At 39.8% G+C, this 25,950-nt stretch overlaps 1 protein-coding gene across 3 annotated transcripts in view; it reads left to right on the forward strand.

Moving 5' to 3' along the window:
* The window catches only part of LOC100488102 (dynein heavy chain 5, axonemal), a 267,205-nt gene that overhangs the window by 12,726 nt on the left and 228,529 nt on the right, over positions 1-25,950 (forward strand). For all 3 annotated transcript variants that reach the window (XM_031903513.1, XM_031903511.1, XM_031903512.1), the window contains 5 exons: positions 3,426-3,526; positions 11,718-11,906; positions 21,082-21,156; positions 21,258-21,359; positions 23,367-23,438. In XM_031903513.1, coding sequence (XP_031759373.1) covers positions 3,426-3,526; positions 11,718-11,906; positions 21,082-21,156; positions 21,258-21,359; positions 23,367-23,438 — 539 coding nt within the window. The remainder of the gene's footprint in view (positions 1-3,425; positions 3,527-11,717; positions 11,907-21,081; positions 21,157-21,257; positions 21,360-23,366; positions 23,439-25,950) is intronic.

Consider the following 25,950-nt stretch of genomic DNA (forward strand, 5'->3'; position numbering starts at 1 on the left):
CTCACACTATTTATGTCAGGGTTCCCAAATTCCAATCACTGGCTACCTACATACTCAGAGTTATAAAAAGTGGGTGGAGCCAACAACAGCCAGATTTCAGGCAGTGACTTCATGTTTTTCAAACCAACATGAAGTTTGTTCTCAAACTTACCTTTCTAGTTATTAAGTATTTTGAATTATTAGCATTCCTGTCCTACCCATTTCCTGTGTGCAACCACAATTCACTGACACTAGTAACAAAAGAATGTGGAGAAAGGATAAGTTTTATTGTTGTTCTTAACTTTATTGCTCTACTATTCATCTGTAATCTGATTTCTAAATTTCTGCCTTGTTGCTAGGGTAATAACTCCTTAGCTACCAGAAATTCCAATTCTGATGTTTATAAAAAACAAACAAACCATTTTTTAACCCTTTAAATGCCACAAAACATAGAATCTAGGTTCTGTGGATAAAAGGACTGAAGTGCCACATGTCTTAGATTCTACGTTCTGTAGAACGACAACTACGTTCTCGTACCACAGCCCCTAGGCAATGAGCAGAAGTGGGGAATGAGTGGTTCCTGGGGCATGACTGCCCCATAGGAAATGGCAGGCAAGTGGTTACTATGTGCCTGGTGTTTCCTGGTATTCTGTCCCCCAGCGCCGCCCACCCTCTGGATCAGAAGAGGAAGACCATCCAGCTCATCCAGGACGATCTTCCTGCCAACCCCAGGTTAGTGTCAAACAACACATAAACACACGCTTATTACACTAATACACATTTACAGTATACTTACACACACACACACACATACATTTTGGGGGGTTTCACACATTTATAACACTCACACTTACTTGCACACACAACACACATTTTGACAAATGTACACACACACACACAATTTTATGGATTTTTTTTTTTATCGCATCAGGGTTTTTTGCCTGAAATAATGTTTTATTGTCTTTGCGGTTAGTATATTCACTAACCGCACTGTTTGTATGTTATTTTGGTGCTTATATTACATTGTGATTTTGGTGCATTTTTAGTCATCTTATTGCATTTTAGCCATTATATTGCATTTTTAATTCTGTGTAGGTGTTGTTTCTCTTGATTTTGTCCATAAAACTAATTTGGCCGAGCTAAGATACTCAAACTGTGATTCTGACTGCAGATTACATTAGGCAAAAAAGTGCATTGGTTTTAGTTGTTTTATTGTATTTTTAGAGATTTTATTGCATTCTGCATTGTTCTTTTTACTTGTTTTTGCCAATGGTGATTTTGTCTGCTAATTATCGAAATTGGGTGCCTCTGCATGCCACATAGATTGGTAAATCTATGCATAATGGGGATTAAGCTTTCCAGTAGACCCCTGGCGTTTAGAATATTTTATGTTGATACATTACAAAATGTTTGATATATAATGGGGAAAAATGCAAGCTTTGTGACCATTTTTAGAAATCTTGTTTAGCATAGTTTTGTAGTTTGCAATAGAAAGATGCATTTACCCATTTTTGTTTGATCCGAATGTGTGCTTTCTAAAAATATATGGTTTTCTAGGGTCTCCGTACTGTTAGGGGGTCTTATGGCACATGATACACATACTGGGTGCTTATGTTGCAGCAGCCAGAGCATGCAGCGTCAGACGTGAAAATTCATATGCACTGTTTTCATTTGGGTGCCACTGTACACCACATAGTTTGGTAAATCTATGCATATTGGGTATCAAACTATTTAGTAGACCCCTGGTATTCATATTGTAAGCAAGACCAGACATCCAGACAGTCCTTTAGGTGAATAAAGTCCAGTTTTTTAGGTACAGTGACTGACTCAGGTATCCAGCAGGAGCATAAGCAAAACAAAAGTAAACAAAACCCTTGCTACACTTGGGCTAACTAATACATGCCAAATACTTTGGTAATCCTATGCACAATTGCCAACTGTTCAGTGGACCCTTGTCTTTCATATGTAGAATGTTTTTTCTTGGTACCTAATGCTATGTAGGAGATAAGGTGTTTGAAAGTGGAAGCTTTAGGCGATTTTTTAGGAGACTTCGTCAAAACTGCCAATTTTGGGAAAGCATTGCGTACGTGGATATAAGTACCCATTTTGAATTCACTTGAATTTTTACTTTCCAAAAATATATGGTGTGGGGGGGAGTCAAGATTTTTTTTGTGTTTTTATACCACAAAAATGCAGTAAATCTGTATAATTTTCAGTAGCTGTGTGCGCGTGCATGCGCTTCAAGCAGGGAGCAGGGGGGGGGAGGGGGTCATTGCCCCCACCGCGTTATGACAACTGGCGGGGGCAACAAAAGGAAACATGGACTAGGTGGTAGGCAAGAGAGATTACTGCCTGGTGCCCCCCAATCGTTGCGCCCTAGGCAGGTGCCTCTTCTGCCTACCCCTAGTTCTGGCCCTGTCTCTAAATGCTAGATATTTTGATATTGTGATCCTATGCACAATGGGCATCAAACTGTTCAGTGGACCCTTGGCTTTCATATTTAGGATAGTTTTTCTTGGTACCTAATGCTATGTGCAATTTTTCTTTTTTTGTATTTAGAGCTCTAAATCTTGTTTCAGAAGTGGAAATGCACAAAAATGCAGATTTGGAAAGCTCAGGTTCTCCTGAAAAAAAAATATACTGTACAAAACAACCTCCCTTCACCCCTAGTAAATGCCCCCAAAATGAGAGAGCACAAAATGTTTGTGGCACTGAGAGGAACTGAAATTTGAACCTTAAAAAAATGTAAAATTGAAATTTAAAAATTGAAAATTAAATGGTTAATATTAGACACTAACTTCAGATTGCTTTAGTATATGGCTATCTACTCGTTAAAAGCTAACTTAAATTTGGCTGCATTAGTGTGATGGCAATGACAGTATTTGGCAGACTGTTTTGTTGACGTCTCACCAAATGTGCTAATAGGGATCTTATGTCAGCCATGTTTTCAACATTAATTCTGCAATTAAGTGTGATTATATCCATATTGTAAGGCCTTACACCTCCGCCGAATATGTATGATTTTATGGTTGTAAAATCAGGGTGCAATGTGCAAGGGACTTAAAGGGGTGGTTTAAATTTTGGTTATTTTTTAGTAGGTTATGGAATGTCCTCTTCCTAGCAACTTTGCAATTGGTCATCATTATTTATTTTTTATATTTTCTGAATTATTTGTCTGCTTCTTTTGCCTTGTCTAACTTTCAAATGGGGGTCACTGACCCTGGTAGCCAAATAACTATTGTTCTGTTGTTTTTACTTTTTTGTTAGTTAACTTCCTTCTGTCCCTTTCCTGTTTGTAGTCAATATTCAAACCATAGTGTTCAAACATATTTAGAAGTGCTTTATATATACTGTCAGGAAATGTGGTGTGTGTATCAAGCCTTGTGAGTTTTATGTGATATAAAGCTTTCATTTGTGCAACCATTATTAATGTTTTTTGTTTGCAGATGCAGAGCCTAAAGGGCAAAGGCGAAGGGGAGCAGCAAAGAGACCAAGTATAGTGCCGGGATCAGCCAATACAGTGTCATCTCCTACTGTAGTGGCCCCAGTGAGTAGAGATTTCTTACATAGTTACATAGGGGTTGAGAAAAAACCAAAGTCCCTCAAGTTCAACCCCTCCAAGTGAAGACCTATTTATACACTCACATACTGTGTATAAACGATATACACACATATACTTATTGTAGATTTTTGTATCCTAGCAATCCTGAATATTATGCTTGTTCAAGAAATCACCTAAACTAAACTCTTAAAGTGGACCTGTCACCCAGACATAAAAAGCTGTATAATAGAAGCCCTTTTCAAATTAAACATGAAACCCAAAATATTTTTTTTATTACCACATCCATACCCATTATAAAAGCATTTAAAAATCCTAGCTGTCAGTCATATATTGCCTGCCCCGCCTCTATGCCTTCCCCAAATTACACATACTATGCATACTACTGCTAAGTTTTTTTTTTTTTAACTCTCAGGCAAGTTTGTGATGGCTAAGAAAGCTGCCATACTAAGTAAGGCTAGTAATGATAAGATGGAAATCCAAGCAACTGGCAAGCTTTGGTAATTTATGTTTTTCTTCCCCAATGTCCTGCTGAGGGTACCAATAATATATATATATATATGTAGCCCACTTTTGGTTATTCTGTGCTGCTACCTGCTGATTACTTGTACTTTGGCGCTACAGGAGTCCTGAGCCCCCGCTTACTATGGGGGTAAACAGGGATTTCTCCCTTAATGGCGTGCCTCCACCCAGGGATGGTGTTGTGGAACTATGATCCACCCCCCTGGGAACTTAACAGTCTCTAGTACCTCTGCCTTGGATCCACACACAGCCCCCAGTACCTTGCCCCTCCCTGGGGTAGTTGCTTACCGGCAGGTAGGTGATCCTTGTGCAGGAAATAGTCAGATACACACAGAGTATGATGAATTAGATGAATCAGTTTATTAGGGCAGGACCTCTCCAGGAGTGGCACATATATTGATACACAGCATGCAGGGCTTTACCTCCTTACTACTTATTGAGAGCTTTCTCCTGTTGGGCAACTCACGCTACTCACGCCAAGTGTCTCCTTCTAGATGATCTCCCCGGTACTCACACCAGAAGGCACCCCCTCTTGGGGTCCTTCCCGGTACTCGCGTTAGGCAGCATCACCACAGGCAGCCCACCCCGGTACTCACGCCTAAGCCCCCTCAGATCCAGCCTCCTGGGCTAGCGGTGACCTTGTCCACCTACCTAACCACTTATGGCCCTGCACTCCGGCTGATGTAATGCCGGGAGGTCTTAACCTCACTTCCACTCCTGGAGGGGCAATGTCCGCCCATTCTAAACTCCTGGTGTCCTACATATCACTCCTAGAGCGACCTATTATAGAACTGCTATCTCTTAACTGTGCCAGGGGTGCACACTACCTGAGCAGCCCCTGGGCTAAAATGTCTGACCTCAGCACATGGCTGCATCCCCTTATATGGGCCTATGCACCACCCTGTGGCCATAACCCGAACTGCAGGTATACACCCTGTTAACTGTTTAACAACCCAGTCATCCCAGTGTCCCTGTTTCCCAGCACCACCCTGTGGCCTGTCCTAGGGGTTCCTGTCCTAAGGGCCCATTTTTGGTAAACCCCTACATATATATATATATATATATATATATATATATATATATTTAATTAACGTATTCTTTAAAACCCTAATAAAGTACAATAATTACCTTCCGCTATTTCAGCAATCAGATCCAAATTCCTGTGCTTCAGGTCTGACCATACCTGCTGGAGCAGGCGGAGGTCCATTTCAAGGGCAAACCTGTTGCGCAACCTCTCTATGAGGTCACGCAGGATTGCCCTCTTCCTCTCATGGAGCCCTATGGGCCCCAGCGGCAGCCTGTCATAGCCTGAGCGCAGGAAGAAGCGCACAATGTAACGCCTCTCCTCTGGTTGTAGCTCAGAAACCCCAGGCATGTTGTCACCAGATGTCTCTGTAGGCTCTATGACACAAAATGGCCGAAAGTCGCGCGTGTTATGAGATTACAAAGTTGCGACAAAAGAGTCGACAAAATATACCTAGTAATGTATTTGTGCGACTAAATATTTACTGCTATAGTAGCGAATATTATGGTGACTAAATATTCACCGCTATAGTAGCGAATATTATGCGAATAAACGCACGCCATGTTAGCCATACATGCCAATACTTTCGTAAAATGACTGTATTAAAAATGACCGTTTCCCTGCAAACTGGAGGCTGTATCACTCTAGGGGCAACACATACTTGAATAAATAACACTGCTAAGTCCATATTTTATTGCCAAAAACTCATTAACTGTACTTCTATAATTATAGCCTGCCTCAAGTAGGTGTTAATTTTCGCATAGACTAATGCGATATTTAGCGCGTCTAAGTGTTTGTGAATCATGCGTTCGTATTAATTTCTGCGCGCAAATGAACGCATGCGGTAAAATTAATGCATGCGATAGCGCGGAAATTAACGCATGTGATATGCGACTTAGCGCACGCGGTAATACTGTAGTGAATCGCGCGCTAATTGTCGCATCTATTTTAACGCGATAAAACTTATCGACCTTTAGTGAATCAACCCTTATCTGTCTATAATTACCTCTAATGTACTTGTATGGAGTAATCATGTCCCCTCGCAATGCCTTTTTCCAGAGAAAGCAACCCCAACCTTGACAGTCTAACCTCAGAGTTTAAATCTTCCATCCCCTTTACCAGTTTAGTTGCACGTCTCTGCTCTCAGCTCATTAATATTCAACATTTGACAACTTGTTATCTACAAAAATCCCCAGATCATTCTTAATTAAGGATACCTCTAACACACTACCATTTAAATAATTTCTACCAAAGTGTATAACTTTGAACTTTTCAACATTGAACCTCATTTTCTATTGCCCAGTTTTCCAATTCTGTCAAATCGTTCTGCAAAGTGACAGCATCCTACATGTAATTTATAGTCTTTCTAGTCTTAAAAACAGAGTGACAGTGCTTTTAATGCCCATCACAGGTCATTAATAAACAAGGGGCCAAGGACTGACCCCTCCACTAACAACACTGGCCCTATTAGAAAATGTTCCAATTACCACCATTCTTTGTAATCTGTTCTTTAGGCATACCTCCCAACATTTGAAAAACAAAAATAGGGACAAAAAGATTTGGCGCGGGCAGCGCGGCAATTTTTTGGCCACACCCACTTTTGTGACCACGCCCCCAATTAACACACCCCATTTTTTTCTAAAAATACTCCTTTTATATAGTTGAAATGGTGGGATCAGATGCAAATGTGCTATACCCTCATACTGTACTACCTAAGGAAAACAAAATAGCAACTCCTACATATAAAATACAAATATAGAGAGAAGGCAGTCAGTTATGTATGTATGTATGCATGTATAACTTTATTTATAAAGCACTACAAGGGTACGCAGTGCTGTACAATCTTACAATATACAGAATTACACACAGGGAGGACAAATGTTATAATAAATATAAGTGAGTTATAACTATCTACCAGTTTTGCCCCCCCCCACACAGGGGAGACAGTACCCCCCATACACAGTGCCCCCCAGGCCCCCATAGACAGTACCCCCCATACACTGCCCCCATACACAGAGCCCCCCAAACACAGTGCCCCCCAAACACAGTGCCCCAATACACAGTGCCCCCCAAACACAGAGCCCCCCCATACACAGAGCCCCCCCATACACAGAGCCCCCCATACACAGAGCCCCCCATACACAGAGCCCCCCCATACACAGAGCCCCCCATACACAGAGCCCCCCATACACAGAGCCCCCCTATACACAGAGCCCCCCATACGCGCTCCGACTCCTTGCGCTGCTTCTCTCCTTATGTGGCTCCTTCTCCGGCGGTCCCTGGCCCTTTTATAAGGTTGCGCCCCGTGTGTACATGTGACATCATTACGCACGGGCGCAACCTTATAAAAGGGCCAGGGACCGCCGAAGAAGGAGCCACAGGAGAGAAGCAGCGCAAGGAGTCGGAGCGCTCATCTTAAACCTTCTCATCCCGCTGTCGCGGATCCTTCTATGAATGTCCCGCATTTCCGTAATCTATTACGAAAATGCGGGACATTCAGGCAACTATCCGGGACAGCGGGATGCGCTATAGAAAGCGGGACTGTCCCGCTTAAAGCGGGACAGTTGGGGGGTATGCTTTAGGCAGTTCTCTATCCAATTAGAAATATTATGTTCTAGGCCAGTGATCCCCAACCAGTGGCTCGTGAGCAACATGTTGCTCCCCAACCCCTTGGATGTTGCTCCCAGTGGCCTCAAAACAGGTGCTGATTTTTACATTTCTGGTAAGGGGGCAAGTTTTGGTTGCATAAAAACCAAGTATAATGCCATACAGAGCCTCCTGTAGGCTGCCAGTCCACATAGGGGCTATTAAGTAACCAATTATAGCTCTTATTTGCACCCCCAGGAACATTTTTCATGCTTGTGTTGCTCCCCAACACTTTTTCCATTTGAATGTGGCTCACGGGTATAAAAGGTTGGGGATCCCTGTTCTAGGCCAATATTCCTCAATTTGATCATTAACCTTTTGTGAGTTACTTTTGCAAAGTCCAAGTAGAAGTTTCAGGCCAATATTCCTCATTTTAATCGTTAATTGTAATAACACATAAAACAAGACCCCAAAACCCCCAGAAATGTTTTCAAACTTTAAATAACCTGCCAAATTTTGTAAAATGGGAGAGGTAATTAGGGGGTGTGGTTGCAAAAATGGTTGTGGTCAAAAAACATGTTTGCATCACTATGTGGCTTTTCTTTTAAAAGTTGAGGAAAAAGGTTCCTTTAACTTTTAAAATAACTTAAAATTTTATCTTTTTATTAAGATTATAATAAAAAAACAAGAACATGAAAACATGTCTTGTTACTTGTTATTCCACAGGTAGTAAAACTCTATCTGCTTCTGCCATATGTAGCAGTGAGTAGCATATGGGAAGGACAGCAAGCAATACAAAGGGGCACATTTACTAATTCACGAATCCGAATCCCGAACGGCAAAAATTCATATTGGAAACGAAAATTTCTGAACTTTTTCGCCGCCGTCGCTACTTTTTCGTATTTTTCACGACTTTTCGTTACAAATTTTTCATATTGAACGATCGTAAACGCCGAGAAAACCTTTCTGACTTTGATCCTTCAGTGCTTATCTGCATGGGCTCGATCAGTGCACTTGCGCACGAAAGAACGTTCGTTGTGCAACGAACATTTTTTCGTTTAACCCGGAAATTTCGGTAAGGTGACGAAAAATCTGGGAAAATACGAAAAAGTCGTGACGGCGACGAAAAAGTCGCAAAAATACGGATCATTACGAAAAAAATGCATTCGGACGTCTTCAGAGCGTTCGTGGATTAGTAAATGTGCCCCTTAGAGTGGCTAAAGTTTTTGCTTTTGATATTTGTTTCTGTACCTCCATCCTCTTGTCTCTTGTGACTTAGCTCTGTGGAATCTTTAATACAACTATACTTTTTTATTTATTTGTATTCATTATTGTACTCAATATTTATTCATTATTATGTTGGGTTGAAAACCCCAACATACTGTTCTTCGACTTTGGCTTATTCTTCCGCTTCTTCTTCTTCTTCTTCTTAGCGCCCCCCATTTTCTAAATGCTACTCCTCCTACTGTTTTAGGGGTACAACACCCAAACTCCCCAAACATCTTGGCCTTATAGCGGAGCAGGTTGCTTGTGTTTTTCTAAGCGATCCGGCCCCCCGTCTTTTTGTGGTGCCGCTCCGAACCCCCCAATTTTTCCATTGACTTTGACAGGGAAGTTTTTCAAACTGCTGCCACACTTACAGCTTTGAAGCTACTCCCCCCCAAACTTGAATAACATAATCATGGGGTCACCCAGAATGAAGCAGCAACATTTTCCAAACAGTCACTGGGTGACTACGCATTCAGGTTTTTTTAAAAAAAACAAAACCCCGCAAAGTGGGAGGGGCCAACAGCAGCCAATCATATTGTACCCATTGACTTTAATGGGGAAATTGAAACTGCATCTTACAGCTTTGAGGCTACACTCACGAAACTTAAATCTCATAGTCATGGGGTCAGCCTGAATGAAAATATGATGATTGTTGGATGCCCAAAAGTGGGCGGAGATGTGAACAGCCAATCAGATTTTACCTATTGACTTGGCAGAAATCCAACCTGCTGCCATTCTCACAGTAATAACGCAGTAACTGCAGTAGGTAACTGTGGTTTAAGGTAAGAAAAAGTGGGCGGAGCCACCAACAGCCAATCAGAGTTTACCTATTGACTTTCAATGGGGAAATTCAACCTGCTGCCATTCTCACAATACTAACACCAGCGTCCCCAAACTTTTCACAGTTGGTCACTAGGGGACTGCAATTTTAATTTTGAAAAGTGGGTGGAGCCACCAACAACCAATCAGATTTCACCTATTGATTTTTATTGGTTTGTTGCCAGGCTTCCCAAACTTGGGTGACTACGCATTTAAGGTTTTTTGTATTTTTGTAAGTGAGTGGAGCCACCAACAGCCAATCAGATTTTACCTATTGACTCTAAATGGGGAAATTCAACCTGCTGCAATTCTCACAGTATTAACACCAGGGTCCCCAAACTTTTCACAGTTGGTCACTAGAGGACTACAGTTTTAGTTTTTAAAAAAGTGGGCGGGGCCACCAAAAGCCAATCAGATTTCACCTATTGAATTTTATTGGTTTGATGCCAGGGTTCCCAAACTTTGCACAGTCAGTCACTGCGTGACTTTGTACTCAAGGTTAGAAAAAGTGGGCGGGGACACCAAAAGCCACATTTCTTTCATTGTTTCAGGGGGAAAATTTTAACTGCTGCCATTCTCACATGTTTAATGTCAGGGTCCCCAAACTTTTCACAGTTTGTCACTAGGTGACTATGTTCCAAGTTTAGAAAAGTGGGTGAGGCCAACAACAACCAATTAGATTTCACCTATAGACTTCATATGTTTAAATTTAAACTGCGGCCATTCTTTAAATATTAATACTAAGGTCTCCAAACTTTGCAGAGCTAGTCACCTGGTAACTGCAATTCAGAGTTAGAAAAAGTGGGTGAAGCCAACAACAGCCAATCAGATTTTACCTATTGATTTTCAATGGGAAATTCAACCTGCTGCCATTCTCACAGTATTAACACCAGGGCCACTAGGGAACTGCATTTTTAGGTTTTAAAAAGTGGGTGGAGCCACCAACAGCCAATCAGACTTCACCTATTGAATTTTTTTGGTTTATATTCAAAATGTTGCTTTGCTCACACTATTTATGTAAGGGTTCCTAAACAAGTGGGAGGAGCCACCAACAGCCAATCCATTTCCACCCATTAGATTTCATTGGTTTATATTTAAACTGATGCCATTATTTAAATATTAATTCCAGGGTTGTTAAAGTTTCCAGAGTTAGTCACTGGGTATTTGCCATTCAAAGTTAGAAAAAAGTGGGCGGAACCACCAACAGCCAATAACATTTCACCTATTAACTTTCAATGGTGAAGTGTAAAATGCTGTCAGCCTCACAATGAATGCCTGAGTCCCCAAAATTTGCAAAGTTGGTCACTGGGGGACTGCAGTTCAAAAATAGGAAAAGTAGGTTGGGCCACTAACAGCCAATCAGATTTCATTCATTGAATTTTATTGGTTTAAATTTAAAATGCTGTCATTCTCAAACTATTTATGCCAAGGTGACCACTGTTTGTCACTGGGTGACTTCGACTCAAGGTTAGGAAAAGTGGGCGGAACCACCAATCACAATTCACCTATTGACTTTTATTGGTTTAAATTTTAATTGCTGCCGTTCTTTAACTATTAATCCTAGGGTCCTTAAACTTCGCAGAGTTAGTCACTGGGTAACTGCAGTTCCAGGTTAGAAAAAGGGGGTGGAGCCACCAATTGCCAATCAGATGTCGTTGACTTTCAGTGGGGAAATTTAAGTTGCTGCCATGCAGACACTATTACAACCAGGGTCCCCAAACTTTGCACAGTGGTTTTTACTGTATAACTGTGGTCCAAGGTTAGAAAAAGTGGGCAGAGCCCATTCAGTGACTTCATGTTTTTCAACCCAACATGAAGTTTGTTCTCAAACTTCCCTTTCTAGTTGTATTTGCCCCTTCCTTGTTTATTAATTTATTGTTCTGCTGTACAGTTGTGGTTTTAGCTGTGGTTTTACCAAACCAATTTGTAGTTATATAACTCAGTGCTTCTGTTTTACAGCCTGCTGGAAAAAAGAATAGTGTGTTTTCTAATGAAGTAAGAAAAGTAATGGCAAAGCAAGCCAAAGTTGCAAAGGATGAGAGACGAGCTCAATTGGATGCAAGGCATAAATACTTGATATCAAAGCTTGCCGATGGCATAGGAATCGGGGAAAACGAAGTGGAGGAATTTCTGATTTCTGATGACAAGGTGAACTGATATTTTTTTTAACACTTTGAAACTTATTTGTAAAGCTGTGTAAACGAACAGTGAACACACATCACCTTCTGATTGCCACATATTGCTGTGTAAAAAAATGGCATATTTATTAAGATGATTACTAGTATGGGACCTGTTATCTGGAATGCTCAGGACCTGGAGTTTTCTGTAATTTGGATCACCATTCCCTGGTCTACTAAAAACGTTTTTAATTTAAACATTAAATAAACCTAATAGAATTGTTTTGCCTCCAATATGGGTTAATTTGATCTTATATGTTAGGATCATGTACAAGCCACTATTGTATTATTACAGAGAAAAAGGAAATGTAAATTATTAGATTGCATTATTAGATTGGAATGGACTCTATGGGAGATGGTCCTGTAATTCTAAGATTTCTGGATAATGGATTTCTGGATAAGGTATCCCATACCGATACAATTTTTGGTGTAAAGGTCTTTTCATGTAAAATTTTAGAATAAAAAGGGACAGATGTACTCTAGTTTTCTGGCATAAATAATTTTACACAGTATGATAAACTGAGGCCCCTTGTTGTATAAAAGGGGGAAGATAAAACAAGCAGACATTGGGAATGCATTACAAATTTATAAGATCATGTAATAAAAAGTGCAAAGATTGCTAATCACCTATTGTAACCATTCAAAGGGTAGCATTTACTTTCTATATTTAACAACAAAAATTGTATTTGTTGCTATGGGTTACTGCAAACTTTATGCCTTTTAGTGCATATAGGGAACAGGTGCTAACTTAACAAGTGCAGTTGCTAACAGCAACAAAGCAGTGATTACTTTTGAACAGTCTACTACAAGCTGGAAAGTGCAAACAAAAACATAGTTCATTGCTAGGGGAAAGTGGCTAAGCAAATATTGATCCACTGGGCTAACAACAGTATAATAATACCTAGAAGATAAGCAAATACTTGGATATTTGGATAGATCAGTGCTGTCTAACGTCTGTGGTACTGTGGGCCAGAATTTTTCTGGCCTACATGGTGAAGGGCTGATAATGGAAGTCAGTTTTGACCACCCCCCTTTTTAAACCACACCCACTTCAAACCACACCCATGTTATCACAAGAGCTTTTATGACCATACCCACATTAATGGTGGTAGCGCAGCAAAAACCCAAATGGTTGGTGCTCGCTGTAGGGATATCACCCTTTATTCATATGTGAAGGAATTATATTATGTCATAGAAAAACACACCCTTAAATCCATATGTCTTCTCCTCGCCTGTTTATAGCACAGCAGCCCCCAGCATATAATTACACCTCCAACAGGCAGCATAGGGCAGGCAGAGTATGGCAAACACAGACAGCATAGGGCAGGCAGATTATGGCACACACAGGCAGCATAGGGCAGGCAGAGTATGGCACACACAGGCAGCATAGGGCAGGCAGGTCATGGCACACACATGCAGCATAAGGCAGGCAGAGTACTGCCTGTGTGTGCCATACTCTGCCTGCCCTACCCTGCCTACGTGTGTCATACTGTGCCTGCCCTACCCTGCCTGTGTGTGCATGCTTTGTCTGCCCTATGCTGCATGAAAATGTGTTAACAGTACAGGGGATTACATGATTACAATACAGAGGTTTACAGCCTGAATCTGAGGTTACATAGTTACATAGGGTTGAAAAAAGACCAGAGTCCATCAAGTTCAACCCATCCAAGTAAACCCAGCACGCACAACCTACACTTACCAATCTATACACTCACATACATAAACTATATATACAACCACTAATACTAACTGTAGATATCAGTATCACAATAGCCTTGGATATTCTGCTTGTTAAAAACTTATCCAGGCCCATCTTAAAGGCATTTAACAGAATCTGCCATTACCACATCGCTAGGAAGGGCATTCCACAACCTCACTGCACTCACGGTGAAAAAACACCTACGCTGCTTTAAATGGAAGCTCCGTTCCTCTAATCTAAAGGGGTGACCTCAGGTGCATTGATAGTTTTTATGGGAAAAAAGAACATCCCCTATCTGCCTATAATCCCCTCTAATGTACTTGTACAGAGTAATCATTTCCCCTCGCAATCGCCTCTTTTCCAGAGAAAACAACCCCAACCTCGACAGCCTAACTTCATAGCTTAAATCTTCCATCCCCTTTACCAGTTTAGTGGCACCTCTCTGCACTCTTTCCAGCTTATTAATATCCTTCTTAAGACTTGAGCCCAAAACTGCACTGCATACAAGGTGAGGCCTTACCAGGGACCTATAAAGAGGCAAAATTATGAGTCAATGCCCTTTTTTATACAAGACAGCACTTTATTTGCTTTAGTAGCCACAGAATGACACTGCCTGGAATTAGACAACTTGTTATCTACAAAAACCCCTAGATCCTTCTCCATTAAGGAGACCCCTAACACACTACCATTCAGTAGATAGTTTGCGTTTATATTATTTCTACCAAAGTGCATAACTTTGCACTTGTCCACATTGAACCTCATTTTCCAGTTTGCTGCCCAGTTTTCCAATTTTGTCAAATCGCTCTGCAAAGTGGCAGCATCCTGCATGGAACTTATAGTTTTGCACAATTTAGTGTCATCAGCAAAAATAGATACAGTATGCCCACCTCCAGGTCATTAATAAACAAGTTAAAAAGCAAAGGACCAAGGACTGACCCCTGCGGTACTCCACTAACCACACTGGTCCAATTAGAAAATGTTCCATTTACCACCACTCTTTGTAATCTATCCTTCAACCAGTTCTCTATCCAATTACAAATATTATGTTCTAGGCCAATATTCCGCAATTTGATCATTAACCTTCTGTGAGGTACAGTATTAAATGCTTTAGCAAAGTCCAAGTAGATGACATCAACTGCCATTCCAGCATCAAGGTTCCTGCTCACCTCCTCACTAAATTAGTTTAAAACCATGCTGGCACAAACTTATAGTATTGTGAACTGCAATGTATTCAAGTACCCTATCCCTTATTACCCCTTCCAAAATCTTTCTTACTACTGATGTCAGACTAACAGGCCTATAGTTTTCAGGCTGAGAACGGGATCCCTTTTTAAATAACGGCACCACATTAGCAATTCGCCAGTCTCACGGCACCATGCCAGACTTTAACAAATCCTGAAAAATTTGGTGAAGAGGCATGGCAATTACAGCACTCAGCTCATTTAATACCCTGGGCATATTAAAAGGGAAGCCTTGATTAGCTGGCTCCTCAGATGTATAGACAGAAAAATAAGAGTTCAAAATTTCTGCTTTTTCCCCATTCTCATCAACCAACTTACCCCCCCCACCCCCGTGATAATAAGGTTCCCACCCCTTCTTGCTTCATTTTTTTACTATTCACAAAATTAAAAAATAATTTTGGATTCTTTTTACTTCTAGCTGCAATATCCCTTTCCATCTCTATTTTAGCTTGTCTGATAGCTTTCTTGCATGCTTTATTTGCTTCCTTGTACCTGATGAAAGTTTGTGCTGTCCCAGCTAACTTGAATGGTTTAAAACAGTGATCCCCAACCAGTGACTCGGGGGCAACATGTTGCTCCCCAACCCCTTGGATGTTGCTCTCAGTGCCCCCAAACCAGGTAGTTATTTTTGAATTCCTGACTTGGGGGCAAGTTTTGGTTGAATAAAAACAATATTTACTCCCAAATAAAGCCCCCTGTAAGCTGATAGTGTGCATAGAGGCTGCCTAATAGCCAATCACAGCCCTCCATGAACTTTTATGGTGCTTGTGTTGCTCCCCAAGTCTTTTTACATTTGACTGTGGCTCACGAGTAAGAAAGGTTGGGGATCCCTGGTTTAAAAGCACGTTTTTTCTTACCAACCTCGACACTAACACTTTTATTCAACCATTAAGGTTTTGCTTTGCGATGCCTCTCCTTGCTTACAAGGGGAATATACTGTTGTTTATAGTTACATAGTTACATAGGGTTGAAAAAAGACCATTATCCATCAAGTTCAACCCATCCGAGTAAACCCAGCACACAACCTATACTAACCAATCTATACACTCACATACATAAACTATATATATACAACCAGTAATACTAACTGTAGATATTAGTATCACAATAGCCTTGGATATTCTGCTTGTTCAAAAACTCATCCAGGCCCCTCTTAAAGGCATTAACAGAGTCTGCCATTACCACATAACTAGGAAGGGCATTCCACAGCCTCACTGCCCTCACCGTGAAAAACCACCTACGCTGCTTCAAATGGAAGCTCTGTTCCTCTAATCTATAGGGGTGATCTCTGGTGCGCTGATTGTTTTTATGGGAAAAAAGAACATCCCCCAACTGCCTATAATCCCCTCTAATGTACTTGTACAGAGTAATCATGTCCCCTCCCAAGCGCCTCTTTTCCAGAGAAAACAACCCCAACCTCGACAGTCTAACCTCATAGCTTAAATCTTCCATCCCCTTTACCAGTTTAGTTGCACGTCTCTGCACTCTCTCCAGCTCATTAATATCCTTCTTAAGGACTGGAGCCCAAAACTGCACTGCATACTCAAGGTGAGGCCTTACCAGGGACCTATAAAGAGGCAAAAATATGTTCTCATCCCTTGAGTCAATGCCCTTTTTTATACAAGACAGCACTTTATTTGCTGTAGTAGCCACAGAATGACACTGCCTGGAATTGGACAACTTGTAATCTACAAAAACCCCTAGATCCTTCTCCATTAAGGATGCCCCCAACACACTACCATTCAGTAGATAGTTTGCGTTTATATTATTTCTACCAAAGTGCATAACTTTGCACTTGTCAACATTGAACCTCATTTTCCAGTTTGCTGCCCAGTTTTCCAATTTTGTCAAATCGCTCTGCAAAGCGGCAGCATCTTGCATGGAACTTATAGTTTTGCACAATTTAGTGTCATCAGCAAAAATAGAAACAGTACTCTCTATGCCCACCTCCAGGTCATTAATAAACAAGTTAAAAAGCAAAGGACCAAGGACTGACCCCTGCGGTACTCCACTAACCACACTGGCCCAATTAGAAAATGTTCCATTTACCACCACTCTTTGTACTCTATCCTTCAGCCAGTTTTCTATCCAATTACAAATATTATGTTCTAGGCCAATATTCCTCAATTTGATCATTAACCTTCTGTGAGGTACTGTATCAAACGCTTTAGCAAAATCTAAGTAGATGACATCAACTGCCATTCCAGAATCAAGGTTCCTGCTCACCTCCTGCAAAGCAATGTTTTAAAGATGTTCCATTTTCCTTCTGTGTCTAACCCTATGGAAAGCCTTTCCCAGTTGACACATTGCAGAGATGCCCTTATACTGGCAAAGTCTGCACGTCTAAAATCAAGCGTTTTAGTTACTCCCTTATAGAGCTGTCACTGCAGCATTATCTCAAAGGAGACCATGTTGTGATCACTGTACCTCAAATGCTCACCCACACAAATGTTAGAGATGAGTTCAGTGTTATTAGATATTACCAGGTCCAAAATACTCATTCCTAGTAGGTTCTTGAACCGCCTGAAATAAAAAGTTGTCATTTAGCATATTTACAAACCTACTAGCTTTTTCTGACTTAGCCACCCCATTACTCCAGTCAATGTCCGGATAATTAAAGTCCCCCATAATAACAACTTGACCCAGTTGTGAAGCCTCCTCTATTTGCAACAGTAGCTGGGTATCATCCTCCTTGACCCAGTTGTGAACAATGCACATAGTTAATTTAAGTACTGATACCATTTAAAGCTTACACAAAGGTAAGCAGTTACAGCAGCCAGACAGATGGGGGGCCACCAGTTGGACAGCACTGGGATAGATCATTGCTCACTTTGTTGATGTCTTGGAAGTAAACCAGACTGAAGGTTCTCCAATTTGTAGAGAAATGAATGGAACACACTAATTGTAAAAATAATGTAAATGTGTAAAACTGGCACTGAGCACTTTTTTTTACACTGGTTTGTACTCCATATACTCTAGAACACACATTGCCCCCCCCCCCCCACCTATACCTTCCCCAATTGCACTCCACAGGATTACAGTAATATTAGTGGGTTTAATGTGGATAACCATTGCTCATGAGCTATTAAGGAAAGCTCTTTTGGGTGCGGCCCTCCAAATCTGTATGTTCAATGTATATACCCATTTATTTTACAAGGCTGCGCAATATGCAGTTTTTTTTACAAATGTAATAATAATAAACAAAAATCAGAATGGGGGCCCTGGAAATTGTAGTTGCAGCCCTTGGTGGGGCACCAGTGCCCCAGTCTGATGCTGCAGAAATATAATTTTATTATAGTTTACTAGGGGCTGATTTACTAATCCACGAATCCGAATCAACAAACATTTTGTGACTTTTTTGATTTTTTTGCTATTTTTACGTCGCCGTTACGACTTTTAAGTCTCCCCATATTTCACCTGTTCAGAAGATCTGAAGCCAAACAGGAAGAAAAAACACTGAGCTGTGTAAAGAAAGTTCCCTTAATGCCTCACTCCTGCACAGACACCCAAACCAAGTGAACATGCTCAGTTAGTTAAACTAGGGGGCACATTTACTAATCCACGAACGATCTGAACGCGTCCAAATGCGTTTCTTTTGTAATGATCGGTATTTATGCAACTTTTTCGTTGCCGTCGCAACTTTTTCGTATTTTCCGCAACTTTTTCGTATACTTTTCACGACTTTTCCGCCGCCGTCATGGAAAAATCGTATTGTTGCGCCGAGTACGAAAGTTTCGGATTCATTCAAGCTTCAGTATCGTGACTTTCCTTGGGCCAGGTTGGAGTGGCATTTATTCCTCTGTGAGGCTTCCAAAGTCGGAAAGGTTTTTCCGCCTTTTATGATCGTTCAATACGATAAAGTCACGACGGCGAGTAAATAGTCGCGCAAAATACGATAAAGTCACAACGGCGACAAAAAAGTTGCGAAAAATACGAAAAAGTTGCGACAGCGATGAGAAAGTCACGAAAAATACAAAAAAAGTTGCGAGGGTGACAAAAAAGTTGCGAAATTTTTGTTTCCAATACGAATTTTTGCCATTCGGGATTCGAATTCGTGCTTTGGTAAATCTGCCCCTAGGAGTCAGCTTCCTGCTGATTGGCTCAGATCCACATTCCTAAGGGGGGGGGGAGCAGGAAAGAGCAGAGAACAGAGAAGTCAGTGCAGCATTTCTGTGAGTGCTTATGGCTGTATTTACATAGACCTTTCTGATAAAGCTTACTTTTTTTTACTTATATTGCTTCAAATAAAGGTTCCATTCCTCTAATCTAAAGGGGTGGCCTCTTGTGCGCTAATCCTTTTTATGGGAGACACCATCCCCTATCTGTCTATAATCCCTTTCTAATGTACTTGTAAAAAAGAGTAATTATGTCCCCTCGCAAGCGCCTTTTTTTTTCCAGAAAAGAACAACCCCCAACTTTGACAGTCTCAAAAGTCTCATAGTATAACCTTAGTTGAAATCTTCCATCCCCTTAACCAGTTTAGTTTCACGTTTCTGCGCTCTCTCCCATTCATTAATATCCTTCTTAAAGACTAGAGCCCAAAACTGCACTGCATACTTAAGATGCGGCCTCACCAGAGACCTATAAAGAAGCAAAATTATGTTTTTATTCCTTATAGTCAGTGCCCTTTTTTATACAAGACAGCACTTTATTTGTTCTAGTAGCAGGAATTGCATTTCCTGGAATTAGACAACTTATTATCTACAAAAATGTACAAAAATCCTGTAACCCTGTGAAAAACCTTTCCCAGTTAAAACATTGCAGAGATGCCCTTATACTGCCAAAGTCTGCAAGTCTAAAATTTAGTGTTTTAGTTACTCTGTTATAGAGCTGTCACTGCAACATCGCAAAGGGGATCATGTTATGATCACTATTCCCTAAATGCTCACCCACACAAATGTTAGAGATGAGTTCATTATTATTATTTATCACCAGGTCCAAAAGAGAATTATTCCTAGTAGGTTATTGAACTGTGTGAAATAAAAAGTTGTCAATATTTACAAACCTACTATGTTTTCTGACTTGGCCACCCCATTACTTCAGTCATGTCTGGATAATTTAATCCCCCATAATAGCAAGTAAAAAGTAAAGAAGTAAAGACAAATTAAAAAAAAAACAAAAACTCAGGACAGTTTTGCTTTTCTATTGTAACAGTGCCCTCTACTGATCTTTCAAAATATAAGTAAATATGAACTTGTGGGCTTTCTTTAATTGCTCTGAAACCGCTATATAGGTGAGTGCATGTATAAATTACTTTATTTTAATAGTGCCAAAAAGAAGAAAAGTATAATATATGCATTGTAGTTATTACATACAATTTGATATGTTAAATAGATCAATAATACAAATGTCATTTTCTTGATGAGCACATTATCTAAAGTATCTGTTGTAGAATTGTAAGGGCATTGGGTAGTATTACATTAGTCAAGAGACTGTATACAGCCTAAAAGTGCCATATACAATCTTGTTGACAGTACATTTGCTATTGTAATGAGTTACAGAACAATAAACAATTTACAATACTGATATATCACATAGAATATAATAGCCCTTGTGTGTGGGTGCAAATTTGCTTCCATGAAGAGATCCATGGAAACGAATTTGACATTTCCTTGAATTTGCCTTATCATAGCTACAGTAAACAATGTTTGGTCGACTTATACAAATCTGTATGAATGTTTGTCTGTGTGTGCAGCTACCACTTAAAAGCTACCAAGGATCACACTGAAAGCCTGTTTTGATATTAAAAATAAATAAAGCAATTCATATTCAGGTATGGGATCCGTTATCCGCAAACCGGTATCCAGATAGTTCCAAATTACGGAAAAAGCCGTCTCCCATAGACTCCATTATAAGCAAATAATTTAAATTTTTAGAAATGATTTCCTTTTTCTCTGTAATTATAAAACAGTACCTTGCACTTGATCCCAACTAAGGTATAATCAATCCTTATTGAAGGCAAAACAATCCTATTTAAATGATTTTTTAGCAGACTTAAGGTATGGAGATCCAAATTACGTCAAGATCCCTTATCTGGAAAACCCCAGGTCCCGAGCATACTGGATAATAGGTCCCATACCTATACCTAGTATAAAAAGAAAATAAATATATCTGAAAAAGAAGATTTGTTAATTTAAATCATCCATCAAATGTCACATTCCAAGTTTTGTATTTTATTGTGTATTCTCTTTCTGCTATATTTACAGTTCAAGTTGATAGCTGATTTCTTTGCCCCAAATGGATCAAAGAAGTTGATCTTTTTCTACCAAGAAGTTGTTCAGGTGAATTTGTTTTACATTTCTTGATGATTAAAAAAAAAAAGAATATCATGGTTTTTGTTTCAGTAGCATTTAACAGAATGTACCTCATTTTCTTCTTACAGACTTGTAAACCAAATATTCCTATGTGGGCTGATGGAGCCAACCTGAATGCCTCATATACAAATCTACAGAAGAAGCTTTTCATCACAGTGGGTTCTTCTGAGGTATGTAGCCAAAGGCAATGTTACATGTTAGCAAAATAGCATTAACCCTTAATGGTACTCGCCATTTTACCTGAGGCAAACACTTTTAGGAAGAAAAACGTTATGGAAATCCCCCAAAAAAATATTTATTGAATTATGGCAAAACAAACACTTTTTTAACTCACATTTCTGTGGGAAAAAAATGCTAGTAAACTACCCCTATAAGGAGAAATAATGTAAATACTGTATAACTAAACCACTGTAAATCACATTTTTTATGCTCATAGCTAATCATTCAATATACTTTTCAGGTGTAACTTAAATTAATTTTTTTAATATAGCTTCCCTTTTATCAGAGTTGGGGGCAGGGGAGCTGCTGCCATGAGGTGAGCTGAGGTGGCACTAGTTGGGGGAGCATTCTAACAGGAATATATAAGGAATAATGTACCCTCTATTATAAAATATATCTAAGTATAATTCACCTTGCCATATAAAGGCACATGCCTGAAGGCTGAATGCTTTCATATAGGTCATGGAACTCTAAGTTGAGTATATACTCATATATATTTTATAACAAGGGGTACATTATTTGTTATAATGCACAAGTTTCAGTGAGTCATGTGACACAAATTATAACACTAAAGCGCTAATTTTAACTTTTGTTCCTGCTATAACATTATCTATACTAAACCAATTGTCAATAGTGAACCAGGATACATTTTTTAACTATTCGTTTGTAGGAAAATACAGTATGTTTGCAATGCTTTTTTTCTGGCATAATACTATTGTCACATGACGATGGGGCGGCATCCTTAAAGGTGACACATTAACACATATGACTCAAGGTATCACTGGGGCTGCATTAAATGGCTTTTTTGTCTTTTTTTTTTCTCAATAAAATATTGCAGTATATTTTCTATACCGTATATACTCGAGTATAAGCCGATTCGAATATAAACCGAGGTACCTAATTTTACCTAAGAAAACTGGAAAAACTTATTGACTCGAGTATAAGCCTAGGGTAGGAATTGCAGCAGCTACTGCTGAGTTTTAACAATCAAAATAAATACCAATAAAATTACATTAATTGAGGCATCAGTGGGGTATATGTTTTTCAATACGGTATTTATTTCAAAGAAAAACAGTAAACTAGCTCTGTAAGCGGAGAAGAGGGTCAACAAAACCAATATGAGTACTACCCCATGCTCATTGCACATTGGCCAACTGGCAGCAGACCCGGTCCCGGAGGAGATGTAAGGGGAAATAAGTATTGCTAGTGGGAGCCTAGGCCAGGGCACTGGAGGGTCTGGTTGCAGGTGGTCTAATTTGCACACAAAGGAGAGAGGGTGCTAGTCTAGAGGGACCCATGGCACCCGACTCGAGTATAAGCCGAGGGTGACTTTTTCAGCACATTTTGGCTGCTGAAAAACTAGGCTTATACTCGAGTATATACAGTATATTCAAGCTGACGATAAAGTATGAATGTGGAAGTGTACTGTGTATGTTAATTAAAGCGTGAATTTTCGCTACTAAAAAGCACAATTGGAAAAATATCGGAGTAACCACGATAATTTCTGATGTGTAAAAATTGTGCGAAAATTATTTTCTTGGTCGTACAAAATATTGTGGTTGCTATTTCAAAGTCACAAAATGTTTGTATCCGAACGATCGTAAACGGCGCTTAAACCTTTCTGGCTTTGAAACAAAATGTATGATGTTGGAAGCCTTCCATAGGACTCAGTGGCACTCTACAGACCCAACCTGGCTAAAAGATAGTCACAATATCAAAGATTGAATGAATAACGAAATTTTCACAGTCATTGCGAAAAGTACAACTTTTTCATGAAATAACAAACATACCACGAAAAAGTTGTGAACTTTAACAAAATTATTGTGGATATTATGAAATGTTAAAAAAAATACAAATTTTTCTCAATCATGATCAATCGTGCTTTAATGAATGGCCCCATAGAGTGCTCATAAGGTAGGCCATAATAACTCTCCGTAATGTTTTTTCTTTTCTCCAAGGGCCTGACAGGTACCTGTCTCTTTTTCTTGAGAACAACAGAGAAAGCAATTACTACAGCCAACATTTCCCAGGTATCTATAGAGAAAATTGAACTATGAAAATAGCAGACTTTGATGTTGTTTACTAACCCCATTACCTTTTTTAATAGACAGACAGGTGGGGCAGTATTTATACTGCATTTTTAGGTTTAAAAAAAGTGGGTGGAGCCACCAACAGCCAATCAGACTTCACCTATTGAATTTTTTTAGTTTCAATTTAAAATGCTGCCTTTCTCACACTATTTATGTCAGGGTTCTCAATCAGTCAGTCACTGGCTAACTACATATTCAGAGTTAGGAATAGTGGGCGGAGCCACCAACAGCTAATCACATCTCTTTAATTGATTTTAGTGGGGAAGTTTTAACTGCTGCCATACTCACACATTTAATGCCAGTGTCCCCAGTTTTTTCACAGCTGGTCACTGGGGGACAAAGGTTTAATGTTTGGGAAAAGTGGGCGGAGCTACCAACAGCCAATCAATTTCCACCCATTAAATTTCATTGGCTTATATTTAAACTAATACTATTATTTACTATTAATTCTAATGTTAAACTCTGCAAAGTTAGAAATAGTGGAGCCACCAACAGCCAATCACATTTCACCTATTTACTTTTAATGGTGAAATGTAAAATACTGTTAGTCCCCAAACTTTGCAGAGTTGATCATTGGGGACTGCAGTTCAAAAATAGGAAAAGTGGGTTGGGCCACTAACAGCCAATCAGATTTCAGTCATTGAATTTCATTGGCTTAAATATAAAATGCTGTCATCCTCACTATTTATGCCACGGTGCCCAAACTTTGCAGTGACTTCGACTTCGAAAAAGTGGGCACACCTACCAACTACCAATTCACCTATTGACCTTTATTGGTTTAGATTTAAAATTGTTTTAAATTTAAACAGCTGCCATTCTTTAACTATTACTCCTAGGGTCCCTAAACGTTGTGTTGCCCACCCTATGGTATGGCTTGATGTACTATAGTTGTGACTGTGGTGACACCCCAAAGATTCCCAGTAAATACCAAACAAATAGGAAGTAAACTCAGATTTATTACACAGGAGCTGGGCTGAAAATGAGTTGGAAAAATTAAATGCAGATAAATGCAGAAAGTATGAACAGGCAGAAATGGCAATTACAGTGCAATGCATGTAAACCGCACTAGCAGTTAAGTTCTAACAACAAAGTAAATAAACACCTAAAATTCAAAATGTGGGTGTTTGGGAGCTCCCCTAATGTCCTAAAAGCTGGCAGCATTGGGGTCCTTAAACAACAATTAACATCCAGGATACTTTTATTATAGCTTCAAATGTATACTGTCACAATTATCTGTGATTCTAGATAGTGTTTTCACTGTAATCCACTTGTGTTGGTCAGTAATAATAATCCCACAGTGGCTTGGTGCACTCTGTATCTCCTGTGACAACTGATACAGATGTTTTCCTCCTGTAGAGTCTGTATGAAGGAGCTATATTGTACATTCTATCCCAGTGTTACTGCTGCTGCACCAGTTAGATATATATTATAGTTACCTGTATCTCAGTACTGTGGCACACTTACTACTGAGATGTGACACAGGAAACTTGTTTGGGACCGCAAGTCTCCCCTCCAAGTTCTCCAAGACTAGGAATGGCACTGGCTGGATTTCAGTCAGCTTCCCAAACTGTGCATGGGTGATCTCTGTCACTGTCTTCAGTGCAGCATCCACACATACTCTGGCCTTTAGCAGAGATCTCTAGCAGCTCTCCACCCCTCAGGTCTTTAGATCCACTTTCTCCCTTCTTCCTCTTCCTTTTTGGAGCACATCCTCTCCAGAGCTTGGCCTTCTGCAATCTGTAGTCCCTTCATTCCTATTACTATAAATACTGCTGCAGTCCTCATATCAAAGCAGTGAAGCAGGGAAATAAACTTATTTTTAAGGAAACCAGCTGGGCTACCATTGCAGTTAGTCACTGGGTAATTGCAGTTTCAGGTTTGAAAAAGTAGGCGGAGCCACCAATCGCCAACCAGATGTCACTCATTGACTTTCAGTGGGGAAATTTAAATTGCTGCCATTCAGACACTATTAAAACCAGGGTCCCCAAACATTGCACAGTGGTTTTAACTATATAATTATGAGCCAAGGTTAGAAAAATGGCTGGAGCCAACAACAGCCAGATTTCATTCGGTGAAACCAACATGAAGTTTGTTGTCAAACTTCTCTTTATAGTTGTGAATTTGTTGTTACAGAGGGTCCCAGAAGTACAGCTGGTCCTGCATTGTCCTTAATATATATTTGCAAAGAAGATTTTTCTGTGAATGTTAGGAACTGCTGTCACTGGAACTGGACAGTTATTCACACAAATGCAATAACAGAAAATTAGGAATATTTATATTTCACCCCCCAAAGATTTATTGTTTATTTATTCTTATTTTATAATATTTTTCCAGTGAGATGTCCAAATTCCACTGACATTTTGTCTATGTGCTGAAATCTAATTTCAGTTATTTTGCTTTAAAAATTAGTTTAGGGGGATTTACTAACATTCAGATTGTTGTGGTTTTATAT

The sequence above is a fragment of the Xenopus tropicalis genome, chromosome 6 (genome assembly GCF_000004195.4).
Source record: "Xenopus tropicalis strain Nigerian chromosome 6, UCB_Xtro_10.0, whole genome shotgun sequence".
Taxonomy (NCBI): Eukaryota; Metazoa; Chordata; class Amphibia; order Anura; family Pipidae; genus Xenopus; species Xenopus tropicalis.